We start from the raw sequence: 19,476 nt of genomic DNA on the forward strand, positions 1-19,476 counted from the left end.
GTTCTCCCCCCACATCCCATTTGAGGAGAGTATCCAAGCAGCTGTGTGGAACTTAGTGGCCTGCTGGAGTTAGACCACAACGTAACCTCATTGGCTAAAACATCCTAGTGTTTACCTTCATCAAACTTTTTTTTTTTTTTTTTCCTTACATGAAGTTCTAACTTCCCATGTTTCAATTTATGAATTTATGACCATTACCATTTGTCCTCCTGCTATATACCTCAAAAGAACCTGCCTGGTTCCATCTTTCTGACAACTTTGTAGATATTGGACATCTGCTTGTAGGCTTCCCTTAAGCCTTCTGTTCTTCATGCTCAGGTCAATATACATTGTTCACTGTATTTCCCTCATTCATAATCTCATTGGTTTGACACAGAAGTCAATTAAGGTTCATCAGGCAGAGTATTTTTGGTAAATCCTTCGTTATTCCAACCTTCTTCATCTACCCCCAAATGGCTGCCAATGGCAGTTGCTGCATACTTTTTTCAAGGACTAACAGACTGGCTAGCCTGTAGATCTGCAAACCATCCTTATCTTTCTCCTATAATCAGGCTTTCCTCGGTCTCTGAAATGATAGTGATCTCAGAGTGACATCAGCCAGATCTCTCATAATCTGACTAAAACTCAGCTCTCCTAAACTCTGTGATCCATCCCCTCCAATTCTCCATGGTATTAATTCTGTTGATTAATGCTGTTAATTCTTACAAATGACAACCTTGCCTCTTTTCTGCCTTGCCTTCCTAGTGAAAGAATATCCATCACCCATACCAGAGATTCAGGCACACAAAGTACCCCAACACATCTATTCTCTTCCTCTAGGAAAAGTCTTTAAATCACCAAAAAATATTTTTATTAAACCAGAACACATCAGTTGTAACATATTCTGAAAAAGCCACTGATTGACACTGTATTATGTTACTTAGAGGTAACTAAAAGCTATTACATTGATAGTTTTGTGGGGGGTTTTGTTTGGTTGTTTTTTTTTTTGTTTTTTTTTTTTACTCACACAGACCTGCTACATTTTAACAACTACAGATCATGAAACTGTATCATCACCTAATGCATCTTAAAAAAACAAAACAAAACAATACTATTATGGAAATTGTCAAAAAGGCAAATGGATTCAGGAAAACATTCAAAATTCTAAAAATTATAGTGAAAACAAAGGCACATATACATGTGCTTTTCAGAAGATACAAGAAATAAAATTCAACATCCTTGACAATAGATGACATCAAGACAAAACCAAAACTGTCAAAGATTATTTGAGAAACGATATCAAATCTTCTGTGTAATAGGCTTTCTGAAAGATTGAATGCTAAGAGCAGACTATTAATTGAAGGATGAAACACAAATTTAGGGACAATGTTAGAAAAAAAAAAAAAGTCAAATTTAGCCTTCAGTTGAGACTTCTACTTACTTCAGTTATATATCCAAAGAACTTTCCCATTACAGAAAATCTTTGAAAGAACTGAAAGAAAACTTCCTAGTAATTTTCCCCCTGCACCAACAAGGAACAGATAAAGCGACAAACAAAATTAACATGATTAATATCTAATTTCTGTCTTCTAATACAGTCTTGCTTTCCCCCATTGTTGTGGATAGAGAACTGCACTTCCCTCCAAGACTTGCACACATAACTGAAGAAGTAGCTGACTTTTCCATTCCTGTATCTAAAACACACTCTACAGATTGTTGTCACTTTGCCATTATATTGTCTCTATATTATGCTCTCCCCTCTCACTCCCTCTTTTCCTCCTTCTCACTCCTGAAGTTCTTTCTTTGGTACAATAGGAACTCTCCCCACAGCTCCACTTAATCTATTCAACATGTAATTTCAAAAACCACAAAGCAGAGATCATACTTCTCCCCAACAAAATCCGGAGTAGGATAAAACAATATCAGCAAGAATCTTCCTGTTGCTGAAAAAGTGACAGGGAGAGGCAAAGGAATTCTATTTTGGACACAAATATCACTTCCTCTAATGCTACAAACTAAGACCATACATATGCCCCCCTTCACAAGAGTGCCTCAGTTCCTTTCTACAAGCCAGCTGGCAGGGATGCAGAAACAAGCTCACACTTTTTGTTGTATAAGACAAATCAAAACATAGATTTTTAAAGGCTGTAGCACTGGGACTGAATTTGACTAAAAGCTTTAGCTGTATTATAACTTTGTTTGAAATTTCTTGGTATTTTAGACTACGTCAGACCTCCCACAAATTGGCTAATCCGGATGAGAAAAATCATGATTAAGACACGTTCTTGCTCTGAGCAGCTCCCCTCTTCAGAGGGGCCCAGACATTGCTTATAGTAAGGCTTTTGGCTAAAAGTGTTTTTGAAAAGCAAAAGGAAATTCTTCTGAAATGCAGCCTTCCTCAACTGGATGCATGCAGATTTATTAAGCATATGTAAAGGTATTTAAAATCCATGAGGCCACACTTAAAAACTTAAAGTGCACAGATTAAAAATACAAAATATCAAAAATCAAATTAAAAAATTACTTCTTCCTTCAAAAATATTATTGGGTTTCCACTGTGCAATGGAAAATTAATCAGCTATGGCAGTGACTGGTATCTGAAAAGATGACATAATTGGTGGTGACAATAGGAATGTGTTGAAAATTTATGAAATTAACTTGTTATAGGAATTGTTATAGGAATATATGTATAAGAGTTACTGTTTTTATTTAATAAATATTCTGTTCCCAAAAGAATATCCAAGAGAGTACCTTGATGTAAGAAGGGAGGCAAATGCCACTAGACTCTTGAGAGCTTTTGCATATTTTCATGAGATACGGTATCTTCAGACTACTCCTGTGTTCTTTGTTACTGGTTAGGTAACATATCCTTTCTCCAAGCATACGATAAGTTCACTGCATTTTTGGTCAGATTTCATTAAGACTTAAATAATTTTCCCCATTTAATACAGTCACTATAACTAATGTAAGTAATAACAATTTTGAAGAACACCAGATAAAGGCTGGAAAACAAGGAAGGAAGGAAGAAAAGCAAGATCTCCCTAGAAGCAGTTAATTTTCATCATACCCTAGTACAGTATTTCTTGCATCTTCAATCTGAAGTGTTTAGCTGTACTGGGTCTGGCTGGGATGTTAACTTTCCCTGCAGCAGCCCATACAGTGCTGCGCTCTGCACTTGTAGCTAGGACAGCAGTGGTATCACACCGGTGTTGTGTCTGCTGCTGAGAAGTGCTGGCACAGCATCAGGACTCTCTCTGACCCTCCTAGGGGGTGGGCAAAAAAAAAAAAAAGTGAGAAAGAAACATCACCAGGGCAGCTGACCTAAAAGGGATATTCCATACCATATGATGTCACACTCAGCAATAAAAGGTGGAAAAAGGAAGAAGAGGGGAGAGGTGGCCTCTCATTGCATCTGTCCTCCTCCTGAACACCGGCTATGTGCGTTGAGGCTCTGCTTCAAGGACGTGGTCAAGCATCATTCATTTGTGGGAAGCAGAGAGTAATTTCTTTCCTCCGCACTTCCACATAGCTTTTCCTTGCTTTGTTTTTTATTCCCTTTCCCCCTCCCTTTTCCCCTTTCCCTTTTTTTCCCTTTAGTTGAATAGCTTAATTAATAATAATATTTCCTTAATAATATTTTTTCTCTTTAATTAAATTTTCCTTATCTCAACCCGTGAGTTGTTCTTTTCTTTACTTCTTCTCCTCCTCATCTGAGGAGGGGGAGTGAGAGAGCGGTTGTGGTGTTCAGCTGCCTAGCACGGTAAAACCACCACATTAGCACAACTCACTGCAAAAAACATCATGATAATTTAAATCAAAATTTTACCTCCTACAAAAAAAAAAAAAAAAAAAAAAAAGGTATAGTATGAACTTGACATGAAATTTTCCTCAATGGAAACAAATGATACATACCGTCATGCTTGGAAAAAATTACATTATCATAGAACTTCAATTAGTTTTAAATAGCAAAGATTAAATAGTCCAAAGGATGATGTATTATTATTATTATTTTGCAAAAGAATGCCACAAAAACAGCCAACAAAGTGAAACACTGCCTGAAATTACAGTTTAGGTCATGAAGATGGAAATAGCTATTTCCTTTCGTTCTTCAGCACTAACAAGGAGGCTCTTCAATTATTAAAAAAACAAACAAACAAACAAAAAAAAAAAAAAACACTTTTCTGGTTACACAGCCTGAATATAAGGGAGGTCAGAATATTCTTCATTCCTTCTTGCTTATGAGCTCAAACTGTTTTCCCTTTTTAACTTTCCCCTGAGCTACTGAGACCTATTTCAGACACTATCTAGCAGGTGAATGGAAATTTGTTTTGCAATGACACATTTACTTCTTTCTATATACTTATTTCAAACTCAGACTAAGCTCTTTGAAAACCTAGCACAGAAACTTGCACTGTTCTTGCACTTGGACTGTTCTCCCAACATAAAAATTAACTACATTTACTTCAGGTAGTAATCGTGCACTTATTGTACAGAAAAATATTATGATGCATGATGGAATTCAAAATTGTTCTCAGTCCTTTATCCTCAGTATCTTGTTTTACTTTTTAATCATTAATCAGACTTGCACTTAACAATTTTTAAGTGTAATTCCATTATGGTATTTATTTCTGGAAACAAATGCTGATCATCCTAAACAATTACTTTCTTGAGGATGCTTAAATTTATAATGCAAATACAAAACTAAAAAAATTGTCTGTTGAGTGTAAATAACAGGTATATTTAAGAAATTCTATAGAACTAGGAAAGTCTGGTTTAGACAATTAATGTATCTCAACATCCTTCAGGTTTAAGAACAGATTTTCTAGTTTCCACTTCTTCTGCTAGAAAAAGTAAAAAAAAATCTCAGTAGTTTAAGTACACGATTACTTTAAATGTCACACATTGTTCTAGTCATTTTAAGCCTTTAATGAGGAAAAATGCACAAGTCTCAGAAGCAAAGTTTTTTATTTTGATTTTTTTTAAGAACAGTAGCAGTGAAGTAAGAAATTAGTGTCAATATGATTTTATTTAAGCAAAGTCAAAAGTATTCTGTGTAACGTATTTTAAAAAACTACTTTTTATAAATATATTTTTATTCAAAGACAAAGTTGGATGTGTAATCTAGTTATGTTGGTGTATAGAGCTGACTTTTGCCATGTCTTTTCTTCATCATCTCCTTAACCTTATTAAGTTTCTCATAACCAGCCAGCAATTTTAAAACGATGACATGAAATTGCTGTATTTATGTTATATTGTGATAACTGCAGTAACTAATATTTTACCACTGTAACTACTTTCTCGATATCAGGAACTAGACAGAAATGACCTCTTACCTACCTTGGCAGTAGTTTACAGCTCTGTTAAAATTAAGATGCCGTACATTTTGCCTACATATTAAAATCACAGCAATTACATTACTCTAAGCAAAAAAGAACCTTAATTTTAACGGCATAATTAATAAGGAAGTTTCACAGAGATAAAAGATGCATTAGTAAAATTAATTTTGTTATGCAAGTCACCTGAGTTTTTCTTAGTTATATGGTAATCAACCTCCAGCATATGAATTTTAGGTTAGAATATGTATTTATACAAATACAGTCACTTAATACTTGACAAATAATGTTATTTCAACCAAACTAATTCAGAATCGAATGTGCAATATACATAAAATGTAATACAGTTTGAAGGAAATTAAGAGGTGTCTAATAGGTAAAATAGGCAACAAAATTTCTACGAATATTATAAGGTGTATTCTGTGACACTTCAAAACTTATTAATACTGAAACAAATATGATTTAGCAGTTAAAGATAAAGGAAGGGACAAGGCTTTAAAATTGTTCCCAAAATATCCTAAAGTTTGTTATATATCGCGATCTCTCCCAGTTATATTAGCATGAAAAACAAAAATGCTGGTAAAAGTATTTAACGATTTTGACTAACATTGGGTAAGATTTTGTATTTTGACTGAAAGCAATGTTCAAGTACTCATGATAATTTCACTAATAGTATCAGATGACTTACATTGAATAAAAACAATATTTATTTTGTTTTGTATTTGTATATATCAAGTTTATCCAGAGATGTGGAGTTGCTTTGGTATTGTTCCCCACGTATGCGTATCAAGTACCAAAAAATTCCCAAGTGCATGCCAATTAACAGATAATCTACCTAGAAGCATTGCCTTTACAGAACCACCACGGTAGTTCCACTCTACATAGGTCTTAATTCTAAGTACATTTTGCACACTCTCATGATGTTTTCCCAACAAAATAAAATTTCTACAAACGCTAGATCTAGTGAAAATCTTGATAAGATTGGTGCTAATGAACTCCAATTTGCCAGTGAATTAAATATATTTTGGACATTCACAACAGTCTCAATTAGAATCCCCAGGTTAAACAGATAAAAAAAGAATCATCTTGAGCATACTCACTGTGAATGCATTTGTGTACTATCTGTGATGGACTTGAGAAATACAACATATTAGTCAATTCATTCAAATAAATTTATGATGCAGCATAAAACTGGCCAGGACAGTTTTAAAATGGTAAGACAGGAACCTTGGTCTCAAAACAATATATATAATGTGACTTTGTTGTTATTTTTACTTACTTACATCCTTGAAAAATTAAATTTGTCTAAGCACAATCCCTGGCATATCTTTAAAACCAGACAGTCAAAAGAGGTACCTAATTGTGAAAAAACGCTAGGCAGCTATATGACTAACTGAATACAGTGCAAGGCAAGTTGGGTGTTCAAAGCTGTTAACTAACAATGCAATACCATAAGAGACACAGAATTTCTAAAAGAAAACCACCATAAACCACCATGCTAATTCTTAATATTCACTCTTCAAGCTAGCCACAAGATAATAAAATAATTCAGATAATTTACAAAAAAAAAAAAAAAAGGAATTTAAGTTTGAAGGAGAAAAAAAAAAAAAAAAAAAAGAAAACATAAGGCAAGGGAGAAGAATCTTTTCCTAAAACGAATAAAGTCCTTTTATTCATAGTCTGCAAAAATAATTTTGAGAAATGAAGACACTAAAACTGGAAAAAAATACAGGCCAAAAGAAACAATTCAAGTGATTAATAGAGACCGGATAAAAATGAGTGTCTGAAGGAAAAGTAACAAGAGTAATTTATTAAAAAAAAAAAAGTGGAGAAATATATGTGAAGTATCTGGCACACACGTGAAAAAGAAGTGGGCATAGTATTGTTGCCATATCCATAAATACCTTTAACAGATCATCAAAATGATGCATTGCTATCTGTAAAAGTGCCTTTTCTGAAATCTCTATTTTTCAGTGTTCCATTTTAAACCTTGTTGTGACCTGTAAAATTTCCAGGAATCTCATTTATAAGCTTAGTTGCAGGTACAGTAGATAATTTTTTTAAAATCTATTTTTCATTATTAGTATTCTGTCTCCTCCATGTCTGTACCTAAAACCAACCTAAATATTTTCTTAGAAGATGGTATTTAACAGGATGTAAGTCATATATTAGTTTTGTAAGAAAACATAAATGTTTGAGTACTCCAGCCACATAAAGCACCTACCTCTGAGACCTGTTTCCCATCTCCTGTGAAACACCTTTTTCAGAATCATAAATGCGCTGAATTTTTCAGAATCATAAATGCAGTCTATTGGAAGGAAAGGCCAGGAAGGCAAGAAGAAGGAGTTGCCCTTGATGTAAGAGAGCAGCTGGAAGGCACTAAGCTCTGTTTTGAGGGAGGTGATCAGTCAAGAACTGTCAGGGTCAGGATTAGTGGGCAAGCCAACATAGCTGACATGGCTGCATCTGCCTGCTGTAGATGAGGCCTTCTTCAGATATCTGGAAGAAGCCTCACATTTGCAGGCCCTGGTCCTCATGGGGAATGTTAAGCATCCCAGGATCTGCTGGAAGGACAACACAGCAGGGCATGAGAAATCCAAAAGAATTTTGGAGCACACTGACAACTTTCTAACACAGCTGACTGTGTCAGTCTCTTAGGCGCTCTGCTGGGTCTGATACAAACATAGAAGGACTGTTTGGGGATGTGAAAATGCACAGCAGCATTGACTGCAATGACCATGAGATGGTGGAGTGCAGGATCTAGAGAAGAGGGAACACGGCAAAAAGCAGGATCACAACACTGGACTTTAAGAGTAGACTTTGGTCTCTTAGGGACGTCTCCTAAGAAGAATTTCATGAGAAACATGGGCTCCAAGAGACCTCATTCCTATTAAAGGATCACCTCCTCCAAGATCAAGAATGGTCCATCCCGACAAGCAGGAAATCAAAGCCAGCAAGAAGCCTGCATGAATGAACAAGGAGCTCCTCACTAAAATCACTGGAAGTGTTCAGGATGTGGAAGCAGGGACAGGTGATCCAGAAAGAATACAGAAATGCTGTCCCCAGCACATAGGGATATAGGGTTAGGAAAGCCAAAGCCCACTTAAAGTTAAACCTGGCAAGAGATGTTAAGGGCAACAACAACCACACAAACACACAAAAAAATACTCCAGAAATATATGAATATCAAGAGGAAGGCTAGTAAAAACACAAACCTTTTGCTGAGTTGGGAAGGGGGCCCTGGTGGCAAAAGACACAAAAAATGCCTTGTCTCAATGTCTTAAGACTGGTCCCTAAGACTCTAGGGAAAGTCTGCAGCAAGGAGGGCTTAAACCCTCAATGGAAGCAGATCAGACTATGGAACACTAAAACTAAACATTATGAAGTCCATGGTGCAAGACTGGGTGCAGCCACAAGTGCTGAGGGAGCTGACTGATGTCATTTTGAGGCTACTTAATTATCTTTCAAAGATCATGGCAACCAGCAAAGGTTTCCAAGGACTTGAACCAAGGCTTTAGTCAGTCTCCTAGATAAGCTCAAAAAGTACAGGTTAGATAAGTGGAAAGTGAGGTGGACAAACTGGCTGAATGCTTGAGCTCAGTCATCAGTGCTTATGATCAGTGGCACAAAGTCTACCTGCAGACAAGGCACTAGTGGTATACCCCGATACTGGGGGACCAATATTGTCTGAACTCCTCTTTAATGATCTAGATGATGAGGTAGAGGGCACCCTCAGCAAGTCTGTAGATGGCACAAAAGCAGAAAGAGTGTCATTCTGATCATTCTGCCATTCAGCCTTTTGAGGACCCTGTGGAGTTCAACAAAAGGAAACGCTAAGTCCTGCACCTGGGCATTAACACACCAAGGACCAAAGGGCTGGAAAACAGCTTTGCAGAGAAGAAACTTGTGGGCCATGGTGGACAAGCTGACCACAAGTCAGCAATACATGGCCATCAGCAAGAATGACCAATGGTATCCTGGGATGCATTAGGAGTGTTGCCAGCAGGCTGAGGGAGATGGTACTTCCTCTCAGCTCAGCACTGCTGAGGTCACATCTGGAGGACTACGCGCAGTTCCAGGCACCCCAGTACAAGACATGAACATACTGGAATGAGCTCAGCAAAGAACTGCAAAGATGATTAAGGGATTGGAGCACCTATCATACAATGAGAGGCTTAGAGAGCTTATTCAGCCTGGAGAAGAAGTCAAGGTGGATCTTATCAATGTGTATAAATACCTGATGGGAAGGAATGAAGAAGGAGCCAGACTATTCTCAGTAGTGCCTTGTGACAAGATATAAGCACTGGGCACAACCTGAAGTACAGGAAATTCTGCTTGAACATCAGAAAACCTTTCTACTGTGAGAGTGGTCAGCAGGTTGTCCATTGAGACTGTGGAGATTCCATCTGTGCAGATATTCAAAACACAATTGGACACTGTGCTGAGCTAACTAGATGACTCAACAGGTCTCTTCAGGTGCAATGATTTGAATTAAATAAAGTCTTTTAGATGGATTATTTCTACTTTATCACAATTATTTTTAGAACAGTAGTTTTCAAACTGATAATTAATATACAGGGCAAGCAAAGAGCTTCCGATAAAGTATGATAGCAAAAAATGTAACTAACTTAACTGTCAAATACCATCAAATGTTTTCTGTGAGTCACTAACTTTTATACTGATATTTATTAATTAATTAAAGTAGCTTTCATATGTGCTTTACCACTAACATCAATCATAAGCAGTATCAGTCACAATGGATATTATTTACTCCCGGCCAAGATTCTGAATTATCTGCAAGTTTCCAGTTTCCATTAAGAAATACAAGACAGCATTAACATTTTTAAATTTAAGAGATTTGTGGTATGTCATGTAAATTAAACACTCAATTTCCATTTAAAATCCAAGGAAGATTATATTAAAATTGATGACATTTCTAGTGTCTATGTGTGGACAAACTGAAATCAGAGTTGTTAACCTGGATCAGCACAGCAAGTGTTCAAGAACAGAAGCATTTATGTTTAACCTAGTTCAACAGTACAGAAACAGGAATGACAGCAAAACGGTAAGGTATTTTCCCTGGTTACATGGTGTAGGTATGTCAGTCACCCCTAAATCTTCAGAGCCAGCTCAAGAAGAGGAACTGTTTCACAATCTAACTTCCCAGTAACAGAAGAATGTGTATCTCCAGATTTCAGCTGACCAGCTTAATTATGGCCAATCCATACTGAGAATGCATTTGAGCCTGTACTTTTCCATCATCCTCTTCCTATCAGAACTCAAGTTAAGGTGGAATTATTTAAAATCTAGCTGAAACTTTAGCATAAAACAGGCTATAGTTAAGGTCCATTGCACTCTCACTCCTCCCCCCCCAACTTCAAGCATTCTTATACACTGTCATGTTTCAGTTAAGGAAAACAGTAACTTTTCCCTTTGAATTCAGATAGAGATGTTGGGGGCAGGGAGCACAAATAATTTTTTCTCTTCAATTACAGTGTTTACACATTTGTTGTAAGGCACTTTATCAAGGTATACTCAGCTTGCAATCAGAAGCAAATCTGCCAGCTACTGCTTCATCAGGTTCTCGGGAAAGTAGATAGGCTTTGCAGCATGAATAATCACAAAATGAATTTCAAAGGTGAACTGCAGTTTGAAGAAAAAACATGACTCATGCTGTACATCATTACAGGTTCTTTAAAATGGCAACAGACAAATTCTTGGATGTTTTCTTCTCTCACTTGATTTCCCCTCCAGCCCCCCCCCAAAGAGCTACCCTCCAAAACAGAAAAAGTGTTCTCTTTATCAGAACTTAAGAACGTGTCTAGTTGCATGGGGGTACACTACATTTACCAGAGAATTAATACACTGGGAATACTTGCCTCCAAAGAAAGTTATATCTTCCAACACAGATTACAAAATTTATTAATCATATGACCAACTAGCATTAGTAAACATGACCATTTCACCCTGTTACTGCAGAATTGTTTCATGAAATTACTTTAGTAAATGAATGTTTGTTGCAGTACAGTTCTGGGGTGTTCCAGAATAGGAAGCTTTCTCTTTGGGATCATCTTTGTTTATCTCAAATACATAGACTTGGAAACATTCCTGTTGTCAACGTGAAGAGGACTATTTCTCAATAAAGAAGTCCATTTCAAATCTAATGTGACGTGTTTCAGCCACTGAGACGACTCACAATCTGGACAGGTGATGGACCACATATCATAGTTCTTAAGCTGGCTGAAAACAGACAGAATTCCTGCATCAACAAGAATACTGGCTGGACAATTTAGAAAGCCCAATTTGTTCTTCTCTCAGATTGTGAAAGGACCCATTCTAGAAGCAGAATTCTACTCTCCAGTTGTCAGTACTGGATAAGAAAGGAAGATTTGAAGGTGGAAAGAAGGAAAGAAGGACGGCTGACTTTATCCATTAGCAACATCAGGAGCAAGCATGGAAATACAAGTAGGAACAAAAACAGACAAGAAGGAACAGGCAAAAACTCTAATGATGCAGGGTGGTTGGAAGGAGAAGGTGACTTAGGAAAGGAGCAGACCAGAAAGGTTACCCTAAGTCGTCTGTACCCCATGCACACCAGCCATTCTGAGGCCAGATCAGAAACACATGCATCACAACTATACGATGAGATCCCATAGAAAAGGAACCATCCCTTCGACAAGATCACATTAGGTGCAGTGAAGAGCAGTTTGACCTATGATTAATTTCCCACTCCTCAATCTCTATTAATACCCTGTATTCTCATTTAACTGCTGTCCTCCTCCCCTCTGCAGGACACCAGTGAACATTTAGACTACGAGACACACAGAAAGCTGTGATCTTGCTTTACCCTTGTCAGCTACTGACATCCCAACATATCTCTGAAAAACCTTTTGTCATCATTGCAAAACAATTCCGCCATCATCAATTGTGAAAATGAAATTATTATTTCATTCTCGGAAACACGCCTCCAAGCGATACTTTCTAATAGAGCTAATATAACTTTATAGTTTTAATATTATTATGATAGAAAGTTTACCATGTAACCACCAGGGCTAGTATTTACTTATTCAGTTCTGTATTTCATTAATAGATTAGTATGATATTGCTTGCATCTAAACACAAAGATTTTAAGATATGTTGCAAAATATTATGATGGGGCACTAAGGTAAGGCAAATCATTTTAAATACCAACAGAAAGAGGAAAAGCAGAAGTATCCATACACACAAAATTAGGCAGCATCACAATAAGCCACATTATTTAACATTCCTTTTTCAACATCTTACAAATTTTTACATGATTGGGTGCGAGTTTTGAGATTTGTATAGCTCATAATCACTGTTTATAAAATTTTACTTAATCTAAAGGCATCAATCTATGATGAATCTAGCAAGAACATAATATTTCTAAGGTACATATAAATGAAACATTTTAAGGTTTTGAAGCATCATCTCCAAAAACAAGGAGAGAGACAATTAAGCATTTTATTCTGCATAAGGGAGCATGCTATATGGGTCCAATATATAAGAAAAACAAAATTACAAGGCATTATTAATCAGAATAAAAACAAACTCATCTTTCAGAATTATGAGGGAAGAAACTAGCCCATAACCTCAAATTTATCATTTCCTGTCTTTACTTAATTACACTTAAAGTCTTTTGCTCATAATTTGAAGCTTTATAATTTAAATATTACATTTAGTGGGAACTCAATGGAAAGAACCACCCAAACATAAAAAGCTACATAAATAAATAGATGAAACATCTAATACCAGCAATGATTACACTTATATTACCATGCAATTTAATTCTAGCTATGAGTTAGTTCACGACCTTTGGATCATTATGTACTGATGTTAGTTTTTTTCAGTATAATCTTCCTCTCTTACCTTTCTACAACATCATTTAAGGAATTCATCTGACCTACTTCTTTAGACACAAGAACATCAAGTCAAAACAAAATCATAGTACTAAATTAATTCATTTTTAAATCATAACCTTCTACAACAATAAGAATATTGTTACATAAAATAATCAAAAAGACACTTATTTAAAAAAAAATAAAAATTGCAAATACGTTCCCTAAACAAAAAGGGAGAAAAGAAACAAAAGATTCCACACAAATACATCTTCAGTACTTTCAGAAGAACTACACATTTGTTAAGTTAGAAGAATAGATGTCAGTAGCCAAAAGAAAAAGTGTCTGTTTCAAAAAGAAAATCATATCACATCAACTACATTGTGCTGTGGGAAAAAAAAAAAAAAAAAAAAAAAAACCCCATTTTGTTTGGGAAAAAAAAAAAAAAAAAAAAAAAAAAAGCCTGCTTAACTTCCAGAAAGGGTTGATGATGGGAAAAAATGTGTATAACCGCAACTAGAATTTTCCAACAGCAATGCAGTATTACTTCAAATAAAACTGTGTGGTAAATCAAAGAAATAGCAGGGGAAAAATATGTTCTCAGTGAATCATCAACAACCGTTGTCTGCATCCTAAAGCACATAAGTCTTATCAACTAAACAATCTATCCAAAGAATCAAGGTCCCACTCAGAACACTAGAACCCAGGCACTATTTTCTCAAACTGAATGTTCCCTTTCTGATCTGCAAATCAGAGAATGTCACCTACTAACACAAGCATTTACTTTAATTTTTTCCCCACTATATTATAAATTTCTTTTGTAGTTTTAGAATGTACCATTTATTCATTTCTGCAACATATTGCAATGAGTCTGCCACAAAATTTAAGATTTCCAGGATTAGAGTGGCTTAATTAGGCATTATGATCAAAACACATATTGCCTCCTATCACTGAATGTCTTGAAAATATGCAGCACCTCCTATTTAGTGAGGAGCAGTTGTGATAAAAAAAATAAAATGAATATACTTATGACCATGTGATCAAAAAGCAAAATAAATCAGACATACATTTGTGCCTGTTTTGTTCCTGCGTATATAAGTAAGAAATTACAAGGAGTGTGGGAATCATAATTCTCATTTTACCAGCTTGCATGAGTTCAGTATCTCAAAGAGACCATTACATTAAATATCAAAACGATTCTATAATACTAGTTAATACCAATTTGTTTGTTCTATTTATGAACCCACAACCACCCCTTTACTGTGTCTGGTTGTTGTAGTAGCATACAGAAGCAATGTTAAAATGGAAAAATATTACGTGCTCTGTTCAATCTTGATTTTTTCAATGTTGACTTTATTTAGATTTACTTGTCTTTCAAACACAAAAATGTGGAAACACTCCATTATCATCATCAACCGGTTAAGCACTAGCAGTATACCAAGGACTCTGAATGTTGGTCCCTATGATTAGGAGCAGCAATTACCACTCCCCTTCAATTCTTCCATTTTCAGCATTGCCACAGTAACTGTAAGGTTTTTTTCAGACTTATGATGAAGAATTTTGTGACTATCACAAAGCACAATTCACTTCATTAGCATGCTAACCCAACTCAGAGAAAACATATGTACATGCTTTGTGCTCTTTATCTCATCTTTAAAAAAGTTTGTATTAATATCATCAAAAAGCCTAAAAGCATATTTTATTTAGACAATTTTGTGACAAAATAAAAAAGCATTATCTGGATCAGTAGGGAATACTTAAGCTGGGACTAAAATGTGAAATATCTCTTACCAATCCAAGTCATTCCAAGCCAGACCTCAGAATCTATAAAGCTCATATAAATAAGAAAAGAATAACTGACAAAGTCAGATTAATAAAATCTTCTCAGAACTTAATACAATAAACTCACAAAAGAGGAAAGTTTAATCTAAATATTACCTGGTTTAAAGATCTCACTGGCTTTTTGGCTATGTTACCTCCAACCCAGCTTTTGAGAACAGATTTACTAATTAACTGACTTCTGGCACTTGCGATTAACAGTCAATTACTGAATATAAAGTACCATGAAATAATGCATGTTCACTTAAGGAACATCTTATAAGTGAACCATCTTAAAAGACAATTGTCACTGCCAAACATTAGAACAACAACTTCATATAAAAGGAATGAAGTCAATGCACATCTATAGTATAGAGCATCAGAATTATTTCAGTTAAAAGTCTTATCCTGAAAGTTTCCAAAACTATGCCGGAGTCTAAAGTCTGCTTTTAAACTTTTCAAGCAAGAACTAATAGTCAGCTGTTTCTACTTGAAAAAGAAATGCCAGTGAGATGGAAATCTGTATTCTGTATCTGCCAAGTTTATTCAGTGTGCGGTGACAGGTGTTGGCCCTGGTATTATAGAAGCCAAGGGAGAAAGGCAAAAGTAATTGGCATTAAAAGCTGTCTTAAAAGAAGGCACACAATATTCATTTTATTAAATTAATTTTAACTCTTAGCATGACATTTTTTCTCTGATATGATTTTGACTATATCCAGAAAACAAGAGGAAATGCATGATATTTTCTACAAAGTTAAAGGTTAAGACCCTTTCATCTAGCATTCTTGAAAACTGTACTGGGTCTGGCTGGGATGTTAACTTTCCCTGCAGCAGCCCATAGTGCTGCGCTCTGCACTTGTAGCTAGAACAGCAGTGCTATCACACCAGTGTTGTGTCTGCTGCTGAGAAGTGCTGGCACAGCATCAGGACTCTCTCTGACCCTCCTAGGGGGTGGGCAAAAAAGTGAGGAAGAAACATCACCAGGGCAGCTGACCTAAACCAACCAAAGGAATATTCCATACCATATGATGTCACACTCAGCAATAAAAGGTGGAAAAAGGAAGAAGAGGGGAGGGGTGGCCTCTCGTTTTGAAAACGTCCTCCTTCCAAACACCGGCTATGTGCGTTGAGGCCCTGCTTCAAGGAGGTGGTCAAGCATCGCTCATTTGTGGGAAGCAGAGAGTAATTTCTTTCCTCTGCACTTTCACATAGCCTTTACTTCTTTTGTTTTATCATTCCCTTTCCCCCTCCCTCTTCCCCTTTCCCTTTTTTTCCCTTTAGTTGAATTATTTAATTAATGATAATATTTCCTTAATAATATTATTCTCTTTAATTAAATTATCCTTATTTCAATCCATGAGTTGTTCTTTTCTTTATTTCTTCCCCTCCTCACCTGAGGAGGGGGAGTGAGAGAGCGGTTGTGGTGTTCAGCTGCCTAGCATGGTAAAACCACCACACTGACAAAGAGGTATAACTGACAGGTGGACATTTGCAAACCTAAGGGGGTGTTTAAGGAGAGGTTGGACAGTGGATGGTATTGGTGGTAGGGGGATGGTTGGACCAGATGATCTTGGAAGTCTCTTCCAACCTTAATGATTCTATGATTCTAAGTAACATTTCCACTACTAAAATATTTCTGCATGAAGAGTACCATTAAAGTATTAAAAAAAAAGTAATTAAAAAAATAAAATATTAAAAAAAAAAAGATCCACTAATTAAAAAGTCAAGAGTTTATGATTTCCTTTAGCCAATCTGATACTCCATAAATCAGAAGGTTTTTAGACAACATGGTTTATAACATAGCTAACAAATATTTGAGTAGGATGTTACACACACACACACACAAAATAGGTTACCATAAATTCTAGGAAGTGAAACCGAAAAATTTTGTATATGTGAGACTTCAAGCATGTATTTAATGATCTCAGTGTTTGTGATGGAAACAATTTTAATTCTATTTTCTGGCATTTAATTATATTTTCCTGATTTTTTGTTATGTAACACAAACTACTCCACTAATATTGAAGTCGGCTAATACTTTCAAAGTAAGGGGCCAAAACTACTCCAGAACATAAGACAGTGTTAAATATGTATCTATTTGGACAATTGGTGGTTTTATTTTAATGTGTTTTATGAAATTGATCATACTACAGTTATGTGATTTGAGTGACAGTGATGCAGACTATTAAATCTATATTCCTCCTAACATCAAAATCAGGCTGATTTGAAAGACCCTTAAACTTCTTCAAATTCAAAAAGGTCTGGAGCAGGCCTGAAGATACTTAACAGAGGAATTGTTAAACAGAAACATACTTCACACAAAACATCCCTAAACACTGAAAGATACTACAAGAAATGAAATGAAATTACCTGGATCATTTTGTAATGATCTTGATATTTAAGTAGCTTTTCTTTTTTTTCCGTCAAGAAATTCATTTCTAGAATACTGTTTTTTTCCAGTAAATATTCTAATTCCTACAAAGGTTAGAAAATAAAATATGGATTACAGACATTTTTGAATTCTGAAAGTACAGATTCAGGTCATCATTCCAACTAGTTTCACTTCTGAAGATACGCCATCATAACTTCATAACAAAAACTGTAATTTTGAGAAGCATAAGGTATTTGAAGTGAAATATTTTCATATTTTTAATTGTTTCTGGTTTTATAAATTTGAAAAGCCTATTAAACATACTTTTAGAAAATGTTTTCTCTCCAAAGGCAGAAGTCCTGTTCCATGCAGCCCTAATGATCTCTACCTACAGTTCCAGAATTACTAGAATTACTAGCACATCCTGTGCTAGTATCCCCCCTGCAAGAGCCAAGAGAGAGGAAGGAGAATGACCCTACTGACTAAACTCCAGGATTATTTGCTGTAGAAAGTGATAAAGTTGTTAGATGTTGCTCCTACCAAACCAATTCCTATAGACAAGCTGCTGGCACCTTTTCAGTTGCTCAAAAGCTACTATTTTTGCAGCCCCACAAGAAGCCAATTCAGAAACTTGCCAGATCACTGTACAGCTATTCAAACAAAAAGCAAAATGGAAAGGGTCAGAAGGAGGACAAAAGGAGCAGGTATGTTTAGTTCAGTCCTGCTTTTGGATGAAATAAGAACAGTTCTTGAGATTCAAAGTCTGATTCAACTGTAGGGATAGAAACAGATTTTGCAACTCTTCATTTACAGCCCAGCTCTCAGTATCTACTCTTAAAATCTATGCTTACAGACTTATACCTTACCAACCTTCTTCCATACTTCACTCCTAGAAACATCAATCCACTCCAGGCCTTCCCATTCTTGGCTTATCCCCATACTAATTTTCATTTCCAACAATCCACTTCCTTCTTCCCTAGCACATTGTGATAGCTATCAATGAACAGTATTAAGAATACAAGAAATTAAACCTTCTTACTCTCCAGTGTCTCATTGACCTCTGACTAGCTTAGATGCATAACTACACACATAGTCCTACTTGATACTCTACCATATTCGGTGTGGAAGCAATATGAAGAATTCAGTTACCAGCACTTCTGGAGGAGGGAAGGGAGGAAGTATTACATATTATGTTCATATAGATAGCCAAAGACACTTTCAACTTCAGTGACCGCATGCTCACTCCCAAAACACAGGCGAGCCACTATAAATATTAACTACATAGCTTTATGCTGAGACGTCTTTCTCTATATCTTTAAAAAAAAAAAGGGGGTGGGTCAAATAATTTTTTTCCTAAAACTTAAGATTAATTGCAAAAGATCTGACATGAAAAAAAAAGTATTTTTGCTGAATTTGGATAATTTCTTCTAAATTTGCCTAATTTCTCCCCAAACAAATCTATAAATCTGACAGCTCAAACTATACTTAAATTCCATATAAATATCAAATATTTATATGAAAAACAGTCATACCTGTTTTGTTTTTATTTTTTCTTCTTCAGCAGTGCAAAGCTTGGTTTCTAGGTTTGCTACAGTTTGTTGAAGACAGCTCTTCAATTCATTTTTTCTCTTTGTCTCATTATCATCTGTACCAATGGCTGATGTGACTAAGGATATGTCTTCATTTAAATTCAAAGAGGCAACTTGAATATCTACTTGATTCTAAAGGAGATGGTAAAAGGGAATTTAACATTCAAGTCAAATTCTATTTCCAAATGAAATTATAGATTTAAAAACTATAAACACTAAGGTTATTTATTTGTAACCACAATTCTCTGAAGTTAGCCATGCACACATATGTTCTATGTGCTGGCCAAGAAAAAAAGGTCCAACAACAAACAGTAGCTAGTAATTCTACTTGCATTCGGATCAATCCTTCCAATTTCCACCACAGCTTTTCAAGAAATAATTTGGAGAAGGTTTTATGAAGGAGGATATCAGATATCTCAGTTCTGAATGAGGTCAAAATACTAAAGAGAGGTGAGAAAGGGACAAAAAATGAAACAAATCGCTGGTCTCAAAGACTCAGACTTATAGCGAACTGAACTCTCCTTGGATTA

The 19,476-nt window shown here is 35.7% G+C and overlaps 1 protein-coding gene across 5 annotated transcripts in view; it reads right to left on the bottom strand.

Moving 5' to 3' along the window:
- The window catches only part of CCDC91 (coiled-coil domain containing 91), a 138,844-nt gene that overhangs the window by 107,154 nt on the left and 12,214 nt on the right, over positions 1 to 19,476 (bottom strand). For all 5 annotated transcript variants that reach the window (XM_035348206.1, XM_035348222.1, XM_035348232.1 and 2 more), the window contains exons 4-5: positions 18,890 to 19,078; positions 17,357 to 17,461 (exon numbers count right to left, since the gene is read on the bottom strand). In XM_035348206.1, coding sequence (XP_035204097.1) covers positions 17,357 to 17,461; positions 18,890 to 19,078 — 294 coding nt within the window. The remainder of the gene's footprint in view (positions 1 to 17,356; positions 17,462 to 18,889; positions 19,079 to 19,476) is intronic.

The sequence above is a fragment of the Oxyura jamaicensis genome, chromosome 1 (genome assembly GCF_011077185.1).
Source record: "Oxyura jamaicensis isolate SHBP4307 breed ruddy duck chromosome 1, BPBGC_Ojam_1.0, whole genome shotgun sequence".
Classification (NCBI taxonomy): domain Eukaryota; kingdom Metazoa; phylum Chordata; class Aves; order Anseriformes; family Anatidae; genus Oxyura; species Oxyura jamaicensis.